General features: G+C 42.3%; 1 protein-coding gene across 2 annotated transcripts; it reads right to left on the bottom strand.

Moving 5' to 3' along the window:
* Positions 1–11,127: 11,127 nt before the first annotated feature.
* LOC143127316 (nuclear factor 7, brain-like) lies at positions 11,128–21,029 on the bottom strand. Of its 2 annotated transcripts, none has more exons than XM_076288735.1 (7): positions 20,800–21,029; positions 19,304–19,998; positions 14,948–15,043; positions 14,122–14,355; positions 13,518–13,665; positions 12,669–12,695; positions 11,128–12,177 (listed from the first exon to the last, which is right to left on the bottom strand). In XM_076288735.1, exons 2-7 carry the CDS (start codon positions 19,994–19,996, stop codon positions 11,621–11,623), a joined length of 1,755 nt encoding a protein of 584 aa, XP_076144850.1. In that variant the 5' UTR covers positions 19,997–19,998; positions 20,800–21,029; the 3' UTR covers positions 11,128–11,620. The 2 variants fall into 2 exon arrangements, with proteins under 2 accessions (XP_076144850.1, XP_076144851.1); XM_076288736.1 differs by having other exon boundaries at positions 19,304–19,962.
* Between the last annotated feature and the right edge of the window lie 1,811 nt (positions 21,030–22,840).

Below are 22,840 nucleotides of genomic sequence, written 5' to 3'. Positions count from 1 at the left end.
ATGTCAGCGACATGACAAGGAGCCATTCTATAAATTAATCAAATCAATCAAATTGTATTTATTCACGCTTTTCCAGCAAATTTGTTTAAATGGAACGAGTAGCCTAGGTCTCAGCTGAGAAATGATCATAAATACAATAAATCTATGAATTTGATAAAAAGTGAGAGGTAAGATGACTAATAAAACTATCATGCAAATGGTAGAATAAAAGTAAAGGACAATTAATAAAACATACACACTAAAATAAAACACAATTTTGGATTAATTAAACAAAAGTCAAGGGATGGTTAAAGATAAAGGTGACCTATGTAATAAAGCACCTATAAAAATGGCAAATGAAAGAAAATGATAAAGTAAATAAAAGAGGAAGTACATGAACACTAATGGTCAAATGAATGAAAAAGTTTAACATTTACAGGTAAGTCTCTGCACTCTTAATGTGTTGAAAACAACACCACTTGTTTTTTAAATTAATCTCTGTGTCCAGATAGGGAGAACACATTTTTTTTAAGAGTGTGGCAGCCTGTGGCAGATCCATATTTTTGTCCTCACCTCTGAAATGATTTAAAGGCCAGTACTGATTAGAGTGGTCTTTATGGAGTGTATAAATGCTGATAGGTATTGAGGTGTTGAGTGATTTGATTGCTAATAAAATAATTTATGTCTAGCATAGATGCATTAGTATGTGTGTATAGATTCATTACTGGAAGTATAGTAGATGCAGAAGTATGCATACATATAGTAAACAGTAGTATATAGTATGCTACAGCACTGTACAGTATACTGTACATTGAAGGCGTAGAACAAAAGAGAATTAAGTGATATTTCACCAACTTTACAGGAGGACCACACAAAAAAGCAGTCCTTACTTGTTATTAGGTTTATAGTTAATAAAGTGTAGGCCAGAAACTGGAGAAATCACACTTTCTCAACTGCAAAGGGTGATGTATTATCACCCTCAAACACATTGTAAATGACAGGCATAATGGTGCCTATTTCCTAGCTCTTTAGCAGCCCCTGCTGGTGACTGCTGGTTATTGTCAGTGCCATTGAAGGCAACTTAAACTTCCCACCGATTGAGGCCACGCCTGAAGGGAGTCACCCAGTTATGCCATACTGAACTACTACAGGAGTATATATTTAAGTAATTACACAAATACTAAGAGAGTTCGTCATGACATGCACAATAGAATACTTGACGAAATAGGCAACAAGATGGTCTTAGACAGCTCAGTGAAAGAAAACAATACAGCATCAATATATTTTAATTCATTTATGTCAAAGACATGAATTAAAACATATGTATTTTATTTATAGTATATATTTGTGTATTTTAAAGAGTAGATTTTGTGTGTTCCTGGTATTCAAAATAAATATGATTTGCTGTCTCTAGTTAACCTAGTACTGTAAAATCATCTTGAACACCTTGGATACATGTGTAAACAGTCATGTGACTTGGCTGACCTCTTGCAATCATATCACCCTAGCATTCTAAAAATGTATGTGAACAGGCCTCTTGTTGCTTTGACTAGGTTAAGTTGTACATAATTTACAGAATACTTGACCTACAGTAGTTCATTTGACTAAGTTGAGCACATGTTTCTGGGAGTGTTCCCCATCCACAGAAAAGATGACTGAGATCTGCATGACCAAGGATATATCTCGGCCACATCCATAGATCCATGCCATAGGCTGTGTTTCCATTCCACAGGAAGATAATGACATGGCAAAACATGAAAATACAGTAACAATAAATGAAATTAGAAATCAGGATTAAGACTCAAAAGATGACTCATTATTGAAACATTCAACCCCACTCAATATCAGTGCTAATGTACTGTATGTGTCAACACCACTACTTTCTTTGTATCAGAAACACAGACAGAGCGCCATGCATAACTGCACTTTAAAAGTTATTTGTTGTCTCGTTACTTTGATTGAGCAAAGTTATGTCAATGTGTTGTAGTCATCACACACTGTAAATTGGCATAAAGTTACACCATCATGACTTGACGTATCATACAACTAATCTGAACATAATATTTAATCTAGTATAGTCATCTTCTATAATGAATTGATATTGCTATTTGCAATAAGAAAACACAGAAACACAGGCCAACTCCTCACAGTGAGATACAATGTATCGGTATGAGCTAGTCCTTGATGCATGTTAGGGATTGCCCCTGGTGGTCAAATTATAGACATCTCCATCTATCCAAATGAGGTTGGTGTTTGCTGGGACACCGAGGCTCTCTAGTCTCTGCTTAATCTGGACAGAATACATTACAGGAGTATGTTTTTAGTAAGTGTTTGTTCTAACTCAAAATGAAAAACATAAACATCTTCATTATCATTATCTACAACAACAGTACCACTCTCATGGCAGGTTTTGTATGGGTATCTGTCTGGATGTATGTGTGTGTGTGTGTGTGTGTGTGTGTGTGTGTGTGTACAGGTTCTACTACCAGTTGCAGACAATATTACGTTAATAATAAATGATAAATAAACTAGATGTAAAATATGAACGCCGCCCAGTCCAGCACATTTTTTCCACAAAAATAAATCACGCTGAAAGGCCTATATGATTCTAACTGTCTCACTAAATTGCATTAGCCACACTCAATTCTCACTGGTATCTGCTAGACAACAAGTACCAAAACATGATTAGTTCATAGATTTCACATGTAAAATTCATTTTATACAACCCCACCCCCATCTTGCCTGTTCATAATTCTGAGAAATTCTTGAATTGTGTGCATGTGTGCGTGTACACGTTTATGTTTATGTGTGTGGGTGTGTGTGTGTGTGTGTGTGTGTGTGTGTGTGTGTGTGTGTGTGTCTGTGTGCGTGCTTGTGTGTTTGCCTGCGTATGTGTGTTTGTGCATGTGCATCTTGCCTGTTCATAATTCTGAGAAATTCTTGAATTGTGTGCATGTGTGCGTGTACAGGTTTATGTTTATGTGTGTGGGTGTGTGTGTGTGTGTGTGTGTGTGTGTGTGTGTGTGTGTGTGTGTGTGTGTGTGTGTGCGTGCTTGTGTGTTTGCCTGCGTATGTGTGTTTGTGCATGTGCATGCATGAGTACATTATGTCTACTGTGTGAGTATGTGTCATACATATGATTACTGTGAATGTATGTGTGTGCGTGTGTATCTGTTTATGCACATGTGTGCACATGGAATGGGTTAACATGACCCCTGGAGGCAAACATACGGAAAAAATTGGTCATCCTAGGCCCTACGGTTCTCAAGATATTCACAGAAAACTGTGTCTGCCCTACCCTCCTTTCGGGGGGTCCAGTACAGCGGGGGGGCTACAGATCAAAACGAAAAATGACGGTTCCATGCTATCCATGTGGGGTTACATGCCCACCAAGTTTCGTGTACCCCGGTCTTTCAGTGTCCCGGGAATCCTTGTTGGTGTACGGTCACTAAATGTACACATAAATTATTTTATTGTAAGGTGGTAATGGGATGGGTTGACATGCCCCCTTAAGACCAACATACAAAAAAAAGGTGGACCTCTTAGGCCCTATGGTTCTCGAGATATTCACAGAAAACTGTCTCCGGTCACCTACAGGCCAGTTGGTGTATAGTAACATAAATTAATTTATCGTGTGGCCCCCCATGAACGAAATTCCACGAAACTTAGCGTGCATTCAGAGGGTGTCATAATGATCCTACACTTCCAATTTCGTGCAGTTTTGTGCAATATCAGAGATATTGTGATGAAAACACCTCATTTTTACTTTTTTGTGTTTAACTAGGTGGCGCTATACATGAAATGAGTGATTATGGAATGGGTTGACATGGCCCCTTGAGATCAACATACAAAAAAGAAAATTGGTCCTCCTAAACCTTACGGTTCTCAAGATATTCACAGAAAACTGTGTCTGCCCTACCCTCCTTTCGGGGGGTGCAGTCCAGCGGGGGAGCTACAGATCAAAACGAAAAACGATGGTTCCATGCTATCCATATGGGGTTACATGCCCACCAAGTTTCGTCTACCCCGGTCTTTCAGTGTCCCGGGAATCATTGACGGAAATTTGGACATGCGAAAAAGATTAAAAAAAAAAAAAAAAAAAGCTTCGCTGCGCGTCGGTCATAATAATAGATAATGAATATTTAAATAATATGTATGTATGTATATTGCAAGCTGTATACATGTGTATGTTTGGATCACAATTCAACCCTGCACAGGCCCCAGCAGGCCATACATACCTGCTCCAAGATGGCATTTTGCAATGCAGTGTCAGTCAGGTTAACGCTAGTGATCTGCAAGGTTACGTTTATCCTCACAATCAACCTATGTGCTCCATCTGTCACCAAAACAGAAAATGCACAAACAAACAAACAAACAAATAAGCAAATACACAAAACAACATTGCATGATGACCACAAGAAACAGAAACAGAAAAAGTTCTATGAATGAGCACGTTCGTGTCGAACCCACTTCGTGTCAAACATGAAATACGAGACAATTCAGACAACTCACTGGTGTGGCATACAAATGGGTATTGGTTGGTACAAACGTCATCTTCCCATTTGCCATTGAGGTTAAAATCCAGTGCAGCACAGTTCCTCATCTCTGTGTTTCCTGCATTCGGTTGGAAGTAATTGAAGGAGGGGTCACTTCCGTCGGTCCACTCCCAGCCGACTCGGCGCAGGCCGATCCAGGCTTCCTGACTGCTGGATGAGTTCAGCAGGGCCACCAGCTGGTCATTCTCACCAAGGTTCCTCACACTGGTCAGGTCTGTGTGTTGCGTTCGGCAGTGGGTTTGTGCGTCAGTCCATGACAGAGAGCTGGTTTTGAGGAGGTAGGGGTGTCCCAGGTTGGCTGAGCATGAGAACGAACAAAAACAATTTTTATCTTTGCTACCACACTCCAATCCACACTTCAATTTGTGGCTAGAGATCATTTAGTTCAAATGACACAATATTGATATGTCGACAAGGTATTGTGGTTTGTGTACAGTGCATACTGTATGTTGATGGGTGCCCACAGCTTACAAAGCTGCTTAAGAATCATGGATGATCTGGTGTTCAGATTTTAACCTGTGTCCCCAAGGGCACCAAGCCCATATGTGGTGCAGTTTGCACTACCGCTGAACTGCAGTCGACTAGGTCTCCCCCTGAATTATTTTCAACTCTCCTTCAATTAGTCTTATAGAACTTACCATCATAGCAGACAAAGCTCTTTTGGTCAGTGCACTGGTGGTCTACCCAGCCGCCTTGAGTCAGTGACAGCAGAACACAGTCTTGGCCCCCTTGGTCTGGTTGAACTGTAGCCCAGTGTCTAAACCCAACTTCTCCCGAGCTGTAGAAATTAGCATCCTGTAATGACCACAACCACACACCCTTGTTCAAGCCAGTCCAGACTTTACCCTCCCCCTTCTCGTCCGCTTCGTGGATTTTCAGAAGTTGTTCGAGCTCGGCCTGCTCCGCCATGTTGTTGATGGACGCCAGGCTGGCGTAGTTCGCTTGGCAATAGATCTGTGCGGCCCGCCAGGTCTTCGCCTGGGACACAAAGTGATACTCCTTAGGGAGGTGTCGGGGAGGGAAACTCGGGCAGACGGCCAGAATAAGAGAGAGGATTGCTGTGGAAAACAATAGAGGAGGTTACATTTACATTTAAGTTTACATTTATTAATTTAGCAGAGACTTTTATCAAAAGCGACTGAATGAAATTGTCTTTTAGTCCAGGACACATTAGTCTTAATCCACAAATAAGAAACTAGCCCTTAGCATCCTTCTGCTTGCAGTATGATTAACAGGCAATCCTGGTGATTATGAATGTTTGCGTTAGAAAATTACATGAGACACAAATGTAATAAATACAGAAAATTACCTAATTTACTGTATGTCACACACACACACACACACACACAACTGGTAAATACACACTAACCTGCAGCAAAAAGCATGAGGATATTGTCCCACCTCATAATGGTCATTTGGTCAGCCCTTTTTGGAGGGTAATTACTGTAAAGTTAAAGAACTGAAAGTGTCAGAGAGAAACACTTTAAAATCAGTAGTCAACACAAGAATTTGCATTTTCCATTACATGCACTTTGGAATTTAGCATTTTCACCAGAAGCATTCATCATCAACAATAGTTTATTTCTCTTAGAATAGAAGGCTGCAATGGAATGGCTCTATATACTGACTGACTTAGTTTTTACATTTACTGGAAGAGTCATTTTGTTCAAAAACATTTATGTCATATTCTTTAGATGTAAAAACAATTCTGGTATGGTAACCAAAAGTGTAACTTCTTGACAGACAAAACTGACTAAATCATTGTTTCATTTAAAGCAGCACTATGCAAGTTTTGGTGTAAAACTAGCAGGTGAGCGATCTATTTAAAAAGGCATGCACAGCTTTACCAACAACACCCAGAGCTTTAAAGGAACACGCCACCCAAAATCAGTAGTAATATATGTTCTTACCTTAACTTTCACGAGTTGAGTCATAGCTCTCCCGCGCCGGTAGGTGCACTCAAACGCTCTGTCGCGCGGCGCGAATGTGTTAGCATGTTGCTATGCTAGCGGGCTCTGCCGTGGCCGTAGAGAGAGGAACATAGCAGTAATCAAACACCTCCATTTTTTCTCTACTTAAATACAGTTGCACGAGTAGTTGATAGAAATGTGTACGTCACACAACATGAAATGTGGCGATTTTCCAAGCGAATAAACAGGAGAACTACAATGTGTGGCGCAATAGCACTTGGGAGTATTTCGACCTAGTGTGGTAATATTATTAACACCTAATTGTAGATCCTATCCACCACAGAGTTTAGAATCCATGCTGGATCGACCCTCAGCCTCTCCCTCCCCTCTGAGCGAGAGAGAGGCACACACAGAGATGCGCTGATGGGCTATTATTTCAACCATAACTGCATAGCAAAACTTATCATCCATCAGCCATCCATCAGCACCAAAGTTTGTTGACCAATTTTCAAAACTGCACCCGCCCACCATCCGTTGGTTGTTTTAATGTAGGCTATATGGGTGATGCAGCGCTGCTGACGTGAGGCTAGAAAGCCCTTGCCTGTTCTAGAAAGACTGATCTAATGCAGCAAATATATTAAAAGGCTGAAGTTGTACATTGGTTAGGCCTGTCCCCAGAATATCAGCAGCAAACTCAGTCTCTGTCGCGCAAAACAGTCTCCAAATAAAACGCACATCGGCCTGTTGACTGTTCTGCCAGCTTGTGACAATATATCGTCCAAAATGCTTGATTGCATTGCATTCTCCACATTTTTAGCTAAATTTTCATGTACCACATCAGCATTTTTGTTCAGTGAATCTTTTGTAAATTGCTTTACAATTACCGTCGGGCCCTTGTCAGCAGACTTCGGCTTGCCTCTTGCCACTATTCACTCCTTGTCTTCCGATGTCATTTCTGAGTCATCTACAGATGTTTACACACATTCACCTCCCTAAATAGAACCAACTTGACGTTGACTTCAACCCGTGTTATATCCTAGATGAGACTGCCTGGGTTATTTTGTTTAGATATTAGCCTATATATAAAACACATAATTGTAGCCTACCATTCAGGGAATAGGCATTTAAAAGAGAGACAGAGAGTGATATGACTCAGAAATGACATCGGGCAATGGCAGTGCGAGATGTTCAGAACGTAAGAGCTAAAACTTCTACAAACTCCAAAACATCAGCGGAAAAAGAAGGTAAGAAAAATAGTCGGAAAACTTAGATGTGTAAGGCAAGCAAGCAAGTTTGGCGGTTGTTACTAAAAATGTGAACATGCACGTTGCACTGTTGTGCGGTGGACTTTCAGAATGAATGGAGTCGGAGTTTCTTTAATATCGAGGCGTCATATTTGTCCGATGGCCTGCTATAAAATAAATTGCGATGTCTGTCTGAAAAAGACGCGCTCGTGCAGTCAAAATGAATGGGAGTCTTCAGAACAGGCTTGTCAGTCAACCTGACATATGTGTAAAGTAGCCTATAATGTGAATGACTTGTTATTTTATCAAGGATTTCTTTCTTTTTGCAAAAAATAAAGTACAATAGGCATTAATTAGTAGGCCAGGAGCATGCTGAAATTATGTGGCAAATTGCGTTTTTTATTACAATGATAAAATTGTAAAAGGACGTGACCGAAGCTGAGGCAAACCAGGCAATAGGCCTATAGGCCCGACGGTAATTGTAAAGCAATTTACAAAAGATTCACTGAACAAAAATGCTGATGTGGTACATGAAAATGTAGCTAAAAATGTGGAGAATGCAATGCAATCAAGCATTTTGGACGATATATTGTCACAAGCTGCATGGCAGAATAGGCAACAGGCCGATGTGCGTTTTATTTGGAGACTGTTTTGCGCGACAGAGACTGAGTTTGCTGCTGATATTCTGGGGATAGGCCTAGCCAATGTACGACTTCAGCCTTTTAATATATTTGCTGCATTAGATCAGTCTTTCTAGAACAGGCAAGGGCTTTCTAGCCTCACGTCAGCAGCGCTGCATCACCCATATAGCCTACATTAAAACAACCAACGGATGGTGGGCGGGTGCAGTTTTGAAAATTGGTCAACAAACTTTGGTGCTGATGGATGGCTGATGGATGATAAGTTTTGCTATGCAGTTATGGTTGAAATAATAGCCCATCAGCGCATCTCTAGTGTGTGTGCCTCTCTCGCTCAGAGGGGAGGGAGAGGCTGAGGGTCGATCCAGCATGGATTCTAAACTCTGTGGTGGATAGGATCTCCAATTAGGTGTTAATAATATTACCACGCTAGGTCGAAGTACTCCCAAGTGCTATTGCGCCACACATTGTAGTTCTCCTGTTTATTCGCTTGGAAAATCGCCACGTTTCATGTTGTGTGACGTACACATTTTTATCAACTACTCGTGCAACTGTATTTAAGTAGGAAAAAAATGGAGGTGTTTGATTACTGCTATGTTCCTCTCTCTACGGCCACGGCAGAGCCCGCTAGCATAGCAACATGCTAACACATTCGCGCCGTGCGACAGAGCGTTTGAGTGCACCTACCGGCGCGGGAGAGGTATGACTCAACTCGTGAAAGTTAAGGTAAGAACATATATTACTACTGATTTTGGGTGGCGTGTTCCTTTAATGGCAACCGGTAGAAGGAAAATGCTAACGGGTATATTTTGCCAATGTAGTCAGTGGTGTCATGTGTAAGGTTTTCTTTCATTTTATGTGGTACGTTCCACAGAACTGCATTGTGCATGCACTCGATGGCTGGTAGGAATGGCACAGATGTTCATCTGTCCTACTCCTTCACATGGCTATATACCATCAAGATGAATTTGAAGATGATACCACAACAAGTAGCATGACAAAAAGTTATACATTGTTATGTAGTGTTGCTTTAACTTACTCAGTTCCTATAAAAGATGGAAGCCACTTTTTTATAAAATAATTAACACTTCAACACCACCCATCATAAGAATGGCCCCATGTCCTTATCATTGGCATAAACATGTCAGTATCTTACCAATGATGCTAACATTGAGATTGGCACATTTATGTTTTAGGCATTTTTATTTCAAAATATGTATTCATTCCACTGTTATTTACTTTAAGCACATTATGTGTCACATCTGTGTATGAAATGTGCTAGTAAACTTGCCATTGTCTTGCCACTGGTCTCATTACTAATGGACACTGATATATTACAGTCCACACTTACACTAATGTTGACATTGTCCATGAATGGCACACCAGAATGTGTAAGGCCCAATTCACACCAAAGATTTGCAACGAGACAAAACTGTTGCAGAAAGGAGTTGCAGCGATGTGAATTATATATTGCACGTCGTTGCAAGCTGTCACAAAACATTCTTAAATGTCAGTTGCAAGGTTTTAGAATGTTGCAGCAAGTTGCTGGTTTATAGAATGTTGCAGCTCATCTCATCGCGAATCTTTGGTGTGAGTGAATAGGCCTTAATGTTTCTATGACATTCAGTAGGCCTATCAATGATAAACTGATATTGCATCAGACGTAGATGGAGTTGTCATAATGATGGCAAACTTCACTATATGAAATAATATCATCAAATAATATCTTTCTTTTTTTTTACTTATTGAGCAATGTTTTGATTTTTAAAATGTATTTGTATTTGTATTTGTGCTTGTATTTGTATTTGTGCTTCCTGTGGGGCTGCAGATGTAAATTAGCCCAAGGCTAACTCTGGTGCAATGCATCAAATGGTTACATTTATGTTTTAATTGCACACTGTCCCTTACAAATAAAATTGAAATTGAAATTGGAAAATATATTACCAGTTGAAATTGGAAAATATATTACCAGTCCACCTGGAATCTGCAAAGTCATACTATATTTGAAGCCTGGTTATTATGCTACAGTTTTGTACAGTTTTGTAGTTTTGTCTAGACGTGGAAAATTCTTGTCATTATTCAACACAAGAAAAATATTTCAGCCTACCCACCTTTAAGCGTCTGTCGTCCTCAACCGACCTTTGACGGACTGGCACACCTTTCGCCTCTGCCGGACAGAGCCATATATTCAGTCTGTTCCTACAGCTGTGTTTATCTTTGTGGGAGCAGCATGCAAAAAGCCCCGTCTGAGGGGGCTCCCTCTTCAGTGAGTTTGGTTGGAAATGGTCTGTGCTGGCGCGTGATTGGCCGTGGCCGAAGACTGTTGTTGTATTCCTACAAGAGTCCCATACTTGTTGGAAATTGAGCAGGCAAAGGCTTTGCAAATTGTGTGAGATGGTGCTTTAGTTTCTTTCTCTTTTCTTTTTTCCCTTATACAAGAGGACCTGTTTGAAGGTAATTGGCAGAAAACTCCAAGTAGCGCTATAATTATATTTTCTTTTTTTATCAGTGTGAATATATGTTTTGGAGGCTCATATTCTTATGACTCTTATGAGTTAGATACTCACTGTATGTTGCCCATATGCATTAACATTAGAGATTAAAAACACATCTCCCATAATGGTATAAATGGCAGATCATAATTTAGAACATACACAACCTTGTCATACATACTGCATTCAATGTTAATAGTAGCTCAGGTCTTGACTATGATTTCACAGTGAACATTTTGAATTTATATATATATATAAAAATAAAAAAGACAGACAGTTTTTACATTTCACTTTTTATTTTGTTTGTGAGTTATTAATCAAACATTAAAAATTGAGTGGCTTTCCAGAGAGATAGCTCAAGGCAGGGCCTGATGAGATGCAGCATTTAAAGCTATGTGTCTTTTTTTCATGACCCCAAAATTAGCCAGATTACATTGGACATAAGTTTTGTTCTTCCAGGGCAGACCTTAATGTCCTGACCTCATTGCACTAATATATGGATGTTTGTGGAGTGGAAGAGCTCAGCGTATGAATTATTTAAAGGGATATGTGATTAATCATGTACATTTCTGTCATTTTCTGACACAGAACATAGACCCGCGTTCAGAATATCTACTGTACTCATTCACAACATTGTGCCCTATACAGTATAGTGAATAACTATGAGTGAATAGTATCTATATAATATATAGTGCACTATATAGAGAATGAATGGATGTTCTGAACGTAGTCAGAGTTACTGGGACTACGAACATCTTTCTAAATCCATTGTTGGCGTTAGTGCATGGCCTACACTAATAGTTAACAGTCACAATCCGCTCGGTTGACAGACGTTATAACCAATGGCTCAAGGTTCTTTCCGTCATCTGCGACACCCGGACTGAAGAAGGGGTAGAGTGGCTCGGTAAAGGAGTGTCCAGTGAACGAGTAGACGTGCCGCCCGGCCTCTGCGTCGTAGAAGGATACCCGCCCGCCCTCGTAGTCGACGTAGATCCCGACTCTCCGCGGTCGCCCGCGCAGGGCGAGCTGGACTGAGGGCGAGCCCAGGGCCCGGTACTCGTCCCCGTTCCGTAGGCGCACGGTCCAGAAGCCGTTCTCTGGCTTGGACGTGATCATGCCTTTGCGGTTCACTGACTCGCTCACCACCCCCAGGTCCCAGAACGTCTTGCTGCTGACTTGAACCTCGTAGTAGAACCGACCGGATGAGAAACCCTGTCTGGCCATCACGCAGAGCACCGGGTCGAAACGGGCCAGAATGTCCGGCAGTTCTTTGAGGGTCTCGCCACGCCCAGCTTGCTTGCCGTCCTCGGTCAAGTGGATATTGGGGTGAGCCGTATCAGGGTCAAAGGTCACATCAACTATAGTGGGGGGTGGAGGGAGGAGAAAGAAAACAAGAGAAAAGATACAATCAAATAAAAGGTGAAAGCTGATTAACCCATCAAAATTACTATCAAGTAAAATGACAACATAGAGCTGTCCCTTTGTCCCTTTTTAATGTGAGACCTGTTTGGGTAATTATACATTTCTGTTGTCAGAACTTTCCACATTTGTTAAGTATTTTTAAAGTAAGCGTACCTTGATTTAGCTTATTCAAATAAACTTGTTTGCACACTTAAGCTAAGCAAATTGACACAAATGTCGACACTAGACCGACAAGGGCAGAAACTGAAACAAACCAGCTCAATTCACTGATGATTTTACTTGTTGGTTTGAGATCAGTACTGTACTATGTTTGCTTTCCTCAAAACCAACTGACGGAGACTGTCTATGTGAACCATTCTAACATTTTCAGTGTGAGAAGACAACCACAGGCTTATGAACACAGGCTTAAGGAAAGAGATGTGCTTACTTGCATACGCCTGAATCCTTTTCAGCTCTGGAAAAGAACAATAAACACTATTCAGGTACTGAAAATACTGATTATGAGTGCAGTGAGTACAATGCCATTCTAATTATGGATAGACACCTTAAACAACCATTTACTGAAACAAATTTACCCCTGCATAAAAGCCTCTAAAATAGCATGGCCTTGACATTATTGACAGGTATAAACTAAACCATATCAACTACATGTAAAGTCTAGAGCAGTGGTTCCCAACCTGGGGTCCACAGACCCCACTAGGGGGTGCCAGAGTTTGCAGGGGGTCCGCACAATGTTGCCTGGGCTGAGGTTGTAAGGTTACCAAAATTATATTTGCGTACATTAAATGTAGAAAATCCCAATAACACACCCAATTGGATAATCAAAATTCTGTATAATCCAAATTAAAACATATTTTTGTTCCACATTTAAATTCATAGCTATTTATTACTTCTGACCTCTGAACTTATAAGTTTTATTAATTAATTTATTTATTTATTAATCACTTTATTCTTTTTGTGTGTGTATGCGGATAGGAGTTCGGGTAGAGGGCCCTGGCTTGTCTTAGACACAGGCAAGGGGCCCTTCAAGGAAAAAAGGTTGGGAAACACTGGTCTAGAGCATTGTGTTGGCAGTACATCATTAGCATTTATCCACACTGTAGAGTAGGTCACCTGTCAGTATGACATCTGACATCCGTCAGTATTGCAAACAAATATCTATGGGGTCTCAGATTTGGTCAACACCTTCAGGCTTTTTGTTTTTATTCTTGACAAAATGCATTATGGTTTATATTTTTTATTTAAATAAATTGATTGCATTTGTTTTTGTTCATACCGTTCTCCTCCATCCTTTTCATCTCAGTCTTGAGCATCTCCTCCACCTTGGACAGCACTCTCCTGGTGAGGCCCACACACTGGTCAGTGTACACTCTGGTGTCTGACCAGTCTTTCACCTGCGGCCGAGACATAGCCTGCGGGTAATTCTGCCAAGGGCAAAGGGGTTAAGGGGTTACTGATGCGGCTCTCTGTGTTGGAGAGAGGCTAGCAAAAAAAGAAGAGTAGGAATATAAATTGTACAGATAGAATAGAAGTATAGAGAGAGGAGAAAGAGAGATATAGAGAGAGGAGAGAGGGAGAGATTACTTTATTTCCTTCACATACTACTACCTACCTGTAAAATGATAGACCCTAATAGATTTTATTGTTGTTAGACCACTCAATGCATATTGAGATAGATAGATGGATAGAATAAAAAAAAGACAAAGAGAGTGGTGAAGATCTTTTGACACAACCTGATACCTTACTGCTACTACATTTAAAAAGACAGAGAGAGAGAGAGAGAGAAGAGAGAGAGAGAGAGAGAGAGAGAGAGAGAGAAGAGAGAGAGAGAGAGACTAAAAACTATTGAATATCACTGAATTAATGCCAGTGCTCCTCACCTGTAGTAGGTCAATGGGGTCGTCGTTCTTCTGCTGTTTCTCCAGCTCGTCTCTCTTGGCCCTGAGCTCGGCGCTCTCCTGCTCCAGCTCCAGTAGGAGGCGCTGTGCCTTGCGCTCCAAGGCCGTCTGTCTTTGGTCCATCTCCTCCACCAGCGATGCCTGGCTGCCCTCCACACAGCGCAGCAGCGCCCGGAACACCTGCACACTCTCCTCTGCCTCACGCTGAGTGTTCTCCTGCAGGGTGTGTGTGTGTACAGTATGTGTGTGTGTGTGTGTGTGTGAGAGAGAGAGAGAGAAAGAGAGAGAAAGAGAGAGAGAATGTGTGTGTGTGTGTGTGTGTGTGTGTGTGTGTGTGTGAGAGAGAGAGAGAGAGAAAGAGAGAGAGAATGTGTGTGTGTGTGTGTGTGTGTGTGTGTGTGTGTGTGAGAGAGAGAGAGAGAAAGAGAGAGAAAGAGAGAGAGAATGTGTGTGTGTGTGTGTGTGCATGTGAGTAAGTGAGTATTATACATGAACATTGCATACTGTAACTTGTATCATATTTGTCTCACAATAATATGGATGCATTCAACAGACCGCCTAAGCTAGAACTTGGTCAAAATTGAATCCTTAGGTATGAGCTACACCAGGCGCGTAACTAAAGCGTTCCGTTCGCGACGTGTAAAATCCATTTTAGATGAATGGCCTATTTTTTTCGAACGTACGGCCCACTGTCACGTCTGGTGTAGCTACTTCCATTGATTATAATGGAAGCTAATTGTTGCAGCAGACCCAACGCGAACGGAACGCTTCAGTTACGCGCCTGGTGTAGCTCAGCCCTTAAACTCACTTTGCTGAGCTCCACTGCTTGTTTGAGCTCCTGTGTCTTATTCAGCCTCTCCTGAATCAGCTGGTTAATTACACCCTCCAGCATCTTCAGTGAGGTCTAGTGGAGAAACAAGGGGAGGAGGACAAATGAGAAGCAAATCAGAAAAACACAGACACAGAGAGACACTGAAAGCTACAGACATTTGGTAATATATGTTGTTTACAGTAAAATGTGCTCTATAAATAAACCAGACTTGACTTGACATTTCCACACAACTGCACATTATTTCAGATTATTGCTAATAACACTGGCGTATTGCAAATTAAATGAATGAATTTGTAACACACATGAATTGTGTGTGCTGCTCACTCAGGTGATATGCAAATATGCACCAGATCATATTATGTGTGAACCCAGGCTGTGATTTCAGATTGAATTTATGTACCTCTTCAGTACATTTTTACATTGCTGAATGTTCACTGATATGATAGTAGATGGAAGTGAATGGTTGAGACAGAGAGTACACATTTCATAACGCTTTGCTTTTTTAATGCAAATGTCACAACCACTCCATATGTGTCTGACATCCATGGAAATGAAAAGAACTTTAATTTGCAAAGGAAATCAGACAGGCAAATGCAACAGTTTTGCTCTGGCCTCACGATAGATGGGGATGTCCTTGCAGACACACACACACACAAACACACACACACACACACACACACAAACACACACACACAGGATGCGATTTGTAGGGGGGGATGGTGGGGATTCCCCCCCCCCCTCTGGTTTTCCTATCCCTACCTCTGCTAAATTATTTTTATCCCCGGTAGGGACAACATTTATCCCCCTCTGCCCCTCATATTGATTAATGCTACTTCATATAAGTAAAGCGCTGCAACGTGAGAACAGTCTAGTAGGCTAGCCTACATAATAATCTGACATCAGAAATGCACCGTCACCAGGCTCGGACTGGTAATCTGTACCAGGGGCGCCTGCAGGAATTAATGCTATGGTACGCACACTCATCGTGCGTGGACAATATTTATCTGTTGGTCAGCAAAAAAGTAGCCTACATACCATAACAACATACACATGCAATAGTAATCAACGTCTACAATTACCTATTCATTTGGAAAACGTATACAGCCCAATACAGGCTAAATGTACCTTGTTTTGTTCTAGGGTAACGTGACGTCTGGCTTTAAACAGCTACAGTCTAATGTTCTGACAAGTAGCCTACACCAATTGCCTACCTTGTTCTTGCCCATCTGGAATAACTCCTCTAGCTTTGCATACTTTCTGTTTTTGTTGTTTAAACTTGTGATATCCATGATGAGTATTGAGTTAGTGAATTAGCTCAACATTGTGTGCTGATAACCATAGATAGCCGAGTAAAAGAAAATAACAAGTAGCCTAGCCTAGTTGTGTGCCTGCGTGCATATTCTGTCTCCTGCTCAAACAAAATGTGCGCGCGCTAATTTTGATTATATGTTCACGCTCAAGTTACAAAATAGAAAATTGTAAATAGCCTGATGGCATGCAGCTAATGGGATACTGTGCATAGTTGGGAAGGTATGGTGGGCCAATTTGGAGTGAATACACATTACACACACACACAAGGGAAATTGTCTTTTGTTGTTGAATAGCCTGATGGTACGCACAGTGCGTACGGACGTACACCTGCAGGCGCGCCTGATCTGTACAACCGGGGTGGGCCGGTCCACATGTGGGCCGGTGACCTGCGGGATTATTTAGCCTATTTGCGGCCCGTCATGTAGGCCTAGGTCTAGCCTATAAATGCAGTTGCATCCATTTGGCTTGGGGGGTGACAGGTCAATCATTTTGGCCTCTTCATGACAGGTTCAGTGTGTGTTACGATCGCGCCCCCCTGCCCCACCCCTCAAGTGGATTTGTCCAAGCAGCCGCTAGTTCGAGTGCATGGTAGCCTAGGCTGTATAAGTGGCCTCCGCTGGCTGGTGTTTACATTATTGCAGTTTAACCGTAAACAGCAAACAGAGGTCTATTGTTTTTATAGACGTTAGTTGCACGCGCTACCAAGAGCTCATTTACAGTAGGCCTAGGCCTACTGCACCACGTAGGCTACTGTAGTGCGGTTCTGTTAACATAAAAAAAAAAAAACCCACGGGTAGTTTCAATTTTCGCACAACTTGCTGGAAAAGTAGCACAGGTTAAAGAAAACCCATTCATTTTTGGAGCTGATCCTACTTAAAAGGAACTTCAAAGTATTTCCCATATAGTAGGCCTATCCCTTTAGCTCACAACGACAGTGAAAGTGAAACTTGGAAAGTGGTCTCTCCACCGAGTGTTACATTAGATGCACAATCAATCGCGAGTCGATGCAGGTAAAAAGTAGGCTATCAACTGGTAGCCTAGGTTAGTAACGGTATTGCAAAATGTGATGACGGCACACACACTAGTGCAAAAACGTTTAGTAGGCTATACACTTGTGGTGATAGTCTACAGTTAATGTGAATCGCGGACTATAACCAAAGTTAGGAGAAGATTTGCACCAAATAAAGGCTGTGTTTGTGTTTCTAGCCTACAACATTTTGGCACAAAACGTAATTTCTGTCAACTATGACTATGTCCTGTTCAGTAGCCTATATTTTTCATTTAGTCAAGCAGTGACATGTGGTTTAATGCATGGGGTAACATGACGTGAGACAGACAGAAGATGAGCCTGTCTTTAGTAGCATCCCTGAATCCTGTCACTCTCAATTTCAAAACAGTTCAAAACGGTGTGATTAGCACATTAAAAATCCCGGAGAGACACCGCCGGACCCCCGTGTTATTGTGATTAGGCTATAGGTCCAAATGTAAATGTTTGGGTTCAGTTTATGAAGTGTTGCTACAGCATAATAACTGTGTTTGTAATTGCGGATTTTTTTTTTTTTTTTTGGGGGGGGGGGGTTCGTCGGTCCAGTGGTGGGCCGGTCCTGGAGAAAATTGCCAGGGCCGAATTTTGCTCCCAGTCCGACCCTGACCGTGACTGTCAGCACTCATGCTGCTGACACAGTGGCTGCGTGATAACTTAATTTGGCCTTGATCGTACAGGACATTTCAGAATGTCGAGTGTGTAATCCATCATAAATGGCTAGTTTCAATGGAAAAGTTAGCTGGACAAATGAAAGAAAACGAGAAGGATTCAGTGAAGCATATCGTCATATTTTAGAAAACTGATGCAACTGAGATGGAGGACAACTGCACGTAGAGTAGAACGTAGGCCTATTGTCCGAAGGAACTTACATTAAATGAGGAGATATTTGCTGAATGTCACAAAAAGTGTTACAGAAATTGCTTGGCATCGCTTATTCAATGGCTCTCTACCGAAACACCTGTAGTTTGCGGAGGACGAACGAGAAAGCACTTATTTGATAAATTAGCCAGTAGGCTAGGCCTAGTAGACAAATAGCTTTTAGAAATAATCTGTACTGCAAAAACGAATGTTGGTGGGTATTTAAAATATCTAGCGGGTGTTTTTGACAGCTGCAAGAAATAGAAGCTTCATGGTCTTTATGTTCTGGTTCGTAAATTATTTTCATAAAACTTCAAGTTGCCCTATAACTTTACTCTCCAAACTCTTCACTGCACTGTAGCCAATTAACTGACAGTATGATAGTAGGCTATTTATTTTCTGTAGGCTACAATAAAAACATTTATTTTTTCAACTTTTGCAATATTACGCACTTGGCTTCTGAACGCAAATCAGCAGGAGAGAGAATGCACGTAGCCTACGCAGCATGTAGCGCAATGTGTAGGCTATTTGGTTACCAACTAACACTGTTAGCCAATTCACTAACTTAAGACTTCAGTGCCATCATATACAAAAACATTTTACACAACAAATACAGAAAGGATGGAGGCAGCAAAAGTAGAGGAGTCATTTCAGATGAGGCAAGAACAAGGTGAATTTGTATGCTTGTCAAAACGTAGTCCTACCATGCATTAGAGGAGCTGATCATCATACCAAGCACACTCGCTGTTTAAAGTCATACACCACGGTAAACTAAAACTAAAATGTTACAAAGGTGGCAAAATTAATATAGGCTATTATTAGCCATGACACTAGGCTATGAATCGAATTTTTTTTTTTTGGGGGGGGGGGGTTTACAAACTTATTCAAAATCATCCCCCCCCCTCTGGTTTTTACACAAATCGCACCCTGCACACATACATACACACACACACACACACACACACACGCACACACACACACACACACACACAAAGAGACACACACACGCACGCACACACACACACACAGAAAGAGACACACGCACACACACACACGCACACACACAGACACACACACACACACACACACACACACACTTTCACTCTTTAGCCCCCCACCTTCTTCTCCACACTCTCCACGTCCAGCGTGACCATGACGTGGTCCAGGTGGTCAGTCTCGGCGCAGAAGCGGCACGCGCACATCTGGTCCCAGCGGCAGTAGAGCTCCAGGGGCCGGTTGTGGCGAGCGCACGCCCGCTCCTCCAGACGCTCCACGGGCTCGATGAGCCGGTGCCTCCGCAGCCCCGCCACGCGCAGGTGAGGCTCCAGGTGCGCCGCGCAGTAGGACGTCAGGCACTCCAGGCAGGCCTTGGAGGCCCGGAGCTTGGGGCTCGTGCACACGTCGCAGGGGACCTCATCGTCGGCGGCAGGGTGAGAGGGAGCCTGGTGTTGCTGAGCTTCGGAGGCCAACGGCGACGCTGTCGTCACCGAGGCGAGGCGCGTCGCCTTGAAGCGCTCGGCGATCTCGCGGAAAGCGACGTTGACGCTGAGTTCGGGCCGGGAGGGGAAGGCGCGTTGGCAGTGGGGGCAGCAGCAGGAGGAGGAGGAAGAGGAAGAGGAGGAGGACGAGGAGGAGGAGGAGTCCCAGAGGCCCAGGAGGCAGGAGTGGCAGAAGTTGTGTCCGCAGGGCAGAGTGATGGGGTCGGTGAAGACGTCGCCACACACGGAGCACAGGAGCTGCTCCTCGGGGAGGAGGGCACTGCAGGACGAGGCCATTACTGAAGGAGGAGGAGAGAGAGATGGGGAGGCCATTACTGAAGGAGGAGGAGAGAGAGATGGGGAGGCCATTACTGAAGGAGGAGGAGAGAGAGATAGAGAGGGGGGGGGGGGGCTCAACAAGGGAAAACCGGTGCTGCCCATGTTGTGAGAGTCCTCTAGGCCGCTAGGCATGACTGTTTTGTTGCTAGGGCAGGCAGGTAAAAAAGTTGCTAAATCTAGCAGTTGCAACATATCTTAAAAACACGACTATAGGCTGTTAACTATGGCAAGCTTGCCTAAAAGTTGCAGGCGGATCTCAGCTGCACATCATGACATCAAAATGAGAATGGTTGAGAACCACTGATGTAAAGGATTTAGTTAGGGAGCTTTGTCCAGCTTATGGTAGGCCTTACATTTAGCCTGAATGAGCCAAGCCTTACTAAACCACCACCCAAATAGCACACAGTGAGATCCACACCCTCAAAGGCAACTGCAACACACCCTTCACCCAGCAGTGAGCACATACCCAAACGCTGATCTACACAGATACTACAACAAACTACCCTCATTGTAAGAGTGCAATAGTATTCATCTCAGTGGACATAGTTGTGCACATCAATACATCAGTAAACACTGTTCCGTTGAAAATGCTTTCCTTTCAACACGCAGATGTAAATAGCAGGTTACAAACATTATAAACATAACAAACATTTCAAACATAACAAACATTACAAACGTTATGAACATTACACATATTGCAAAGAGAAACATGAACAACACCAAACACTACAATGTCTCGTTATGCCTTACTATCCAGAAGGACATTCAAATGAGAATTTGAGGCATTATTTCTTTACCTGAGTGACTTCTTGGGGTTCTTGCTGCAACGACAGTTCTGGCTGACAAAGCCAATGAAGAGGCTTTCTAGCGACTCTCAGGTAGTACTTCCCTATTTGTCATGGAAAAAACAGCAGAATTGAATGGGCACGGGAACTGTTATGCATCATAAAAAATACACACACAGGCAAGCACGCAGGTGATCATGGCTCTCAGGTGAGCATGGTTTGGACGGAGGAAGACAGCCAATCAGCACAGCCCACAGGTGTGTCCGAAGGTACAAGGTGCATCGCTGGTGATAATGACACACCTGGACAGGTGCACAATCACCTGACCAGTAGAATGCAGAACTACTGGTTATGGGCACACAGATATGCCCATGAATGTGCACACACACACACACACACACACACACACACACACACACACACACACACACACAAACACACCTGGAATCGGAACTCAATAAACAATCAATATACTGTATGTATATATGGCAAGAACTAAAAGCCTCAATCTCTGTCCTTGGTGGTGGGAAAACAGAGTGGCTGTGGACAGGGAGTTGAAGACACCCTGATCCAGTGCAAACTCAGCAGTCATGCTAGGTGCATGTATCAAAGTTCGCAATTGTAATCCAATACACTTTTCCAATACACTTTGGGACAAATTCATGACAAATGGCTGACATCTCCTCACGTGCTTGTTCAATTTCATGCAGCGCTGCACAGATCTCGCTGAATCTTACAATACAAACAAGCATCATGTTCAGACAGATCTGCAAAACGCGGGCAGTCGAGAGGCCTCGCTGCAATATTCATAGACTTTCCTAAGGCCTTGTACATGGTTGATCATGGTTGATAACTTTCCACTGCAAGCTATTGGTTTTTCATGGTGTTCAATCACACTTAACATAATAATGAATGATCTAGAGTTCGTATAATAATGAATTGTGATTGGGTAAAATGTGTCCTGCAGGGGCGGAGCTAATGGTTCACTATGGAGGGGGCGGCGACCTGTAGTGGGCCCCTACATAGCTATTGTCAGTGTTTATCCCAACATCATTTTTATTTAGTCCACTTCATATTGTGCTAATTAGAGGCTGAGGCATTTTGTTTTCTTTCATGTTGATTTAAGATTGTTTGTGTATGCTATACAGGCTGGAAATATATAGGCAGCACCCAGTTAATTTGAGCACCTTGGGTCAATTACATATAAAAATGTCTGTTTTTTTTCTTCTGTGTGGCCCATAGTCTATCATACTATCCAACAATACCATTGTTATTAGCCTAGAAATCTAGACGCACCCTAGCGGCGGCAAATTAATTTGACCAGCCTGTACGTCTAGTATCAAACCATAGGGATTTCTATTGGCTGACGCCGTGGACGTCATCCAATCACAGCGCTCTATTTTGTTAGAGAGTCTTAAGGCGGGCTTAACAGGATAACGACAGTCCTGCGACGGTGAACAACAAGGAAGGTGGCTATGGCGAACGAAGAGCGGTTGTTTGAGTTGGACTTGTGCTTGTGCAACACAATGCACTTAAGTCATTCCTTTCGAAGAAGGATGTATTTGCCGTTTTGCCGACAAGATACGGATATGGTCGTAGCGCTGGCCTATTGCATGCCTAGGCAGTTTGAAAGACAATTCTCTGCCCGCCCCTTGGATTAAGCGAGGTGAATGGTTTGATTCCAGACTATACATTTCAATGATATAGGATGGCCCGCCAGGCTACATTATTATATAAGAAAGATATTAATCCAGGCACTCCAAATACGGCGAGGAAGCGATACGGATACATTTAAAAAGCCTTTATTGTAACTGGCTATTCCATAAAAATCATCATGTTTTGATGAAGAGGTCTTTAGCAAGGCTTAGTTTTCATAGTGGAGTACCATACCATTATTATAACCTACAGTACAATAATGTCGGATGCAATTTATGAGTTGGCTATCAGCGTTGGAAAAGTGAAGTATCTATGAAGTGCTTGGTGAAATTGAGTGAGATTATTGCCGTATTCATATCTAAAAAATAAATAAGCAAATATCAATAATTTATTTCAG

The sequence above is a fragment of the Alosa pseudoharengus genome, unplaced genomic scaffold, assembly GCF_046254945.1.
Source record: "Alosa pseudoharengus isolate Yale_2024_CS ecotype anadromous, Long Island Sound unplaced genomic scaffold, YU_APseudo_1.1 YU_APseudo_1.1_scf_17, whole genome shotgun sequence".
Classification (NCBI taxonomy): domain Eukaryota; kingdom Metazoa; phylum Chordata; class Actinopteri; order Clupeiformes; family Clupeidae; genus Alosa; species Alosa pseudoharengus.
The sequence above is the reverse complement of the archived record's forward strand: the minus strand, read 5'-3'. Positions and strand labels throughout refer to the sequence as shown.

What these genes read in the sequence shown, in the direction of transcription:
- LOC143127316 (XM_076288735.1), bottom strand. Translation starts at nt 19,996, where the DNA reads ATGGCCTCCCCATCTCTCTCTCCTCCTCCTTCAGTAATGGCCTCGTCC. An exon ending in ACCCCATTGACCTACTACAG is followed by an intron (nt 13,666 to 14,121) that starts GTGAGGAGCACT and finishes TGCCCTTGGCAG; the next exon opens with AATTACCCGCAGGCTATGTC. An exon ending in GAAAAGGATGGAGGAGAACG is followed by an intron (nt 12,696 to 13,517) that starts GTATGAACAAAA and finishes GTTCTTTTCCAG; the next exon opens with AGCTGAAAAGGATTCAGGCG.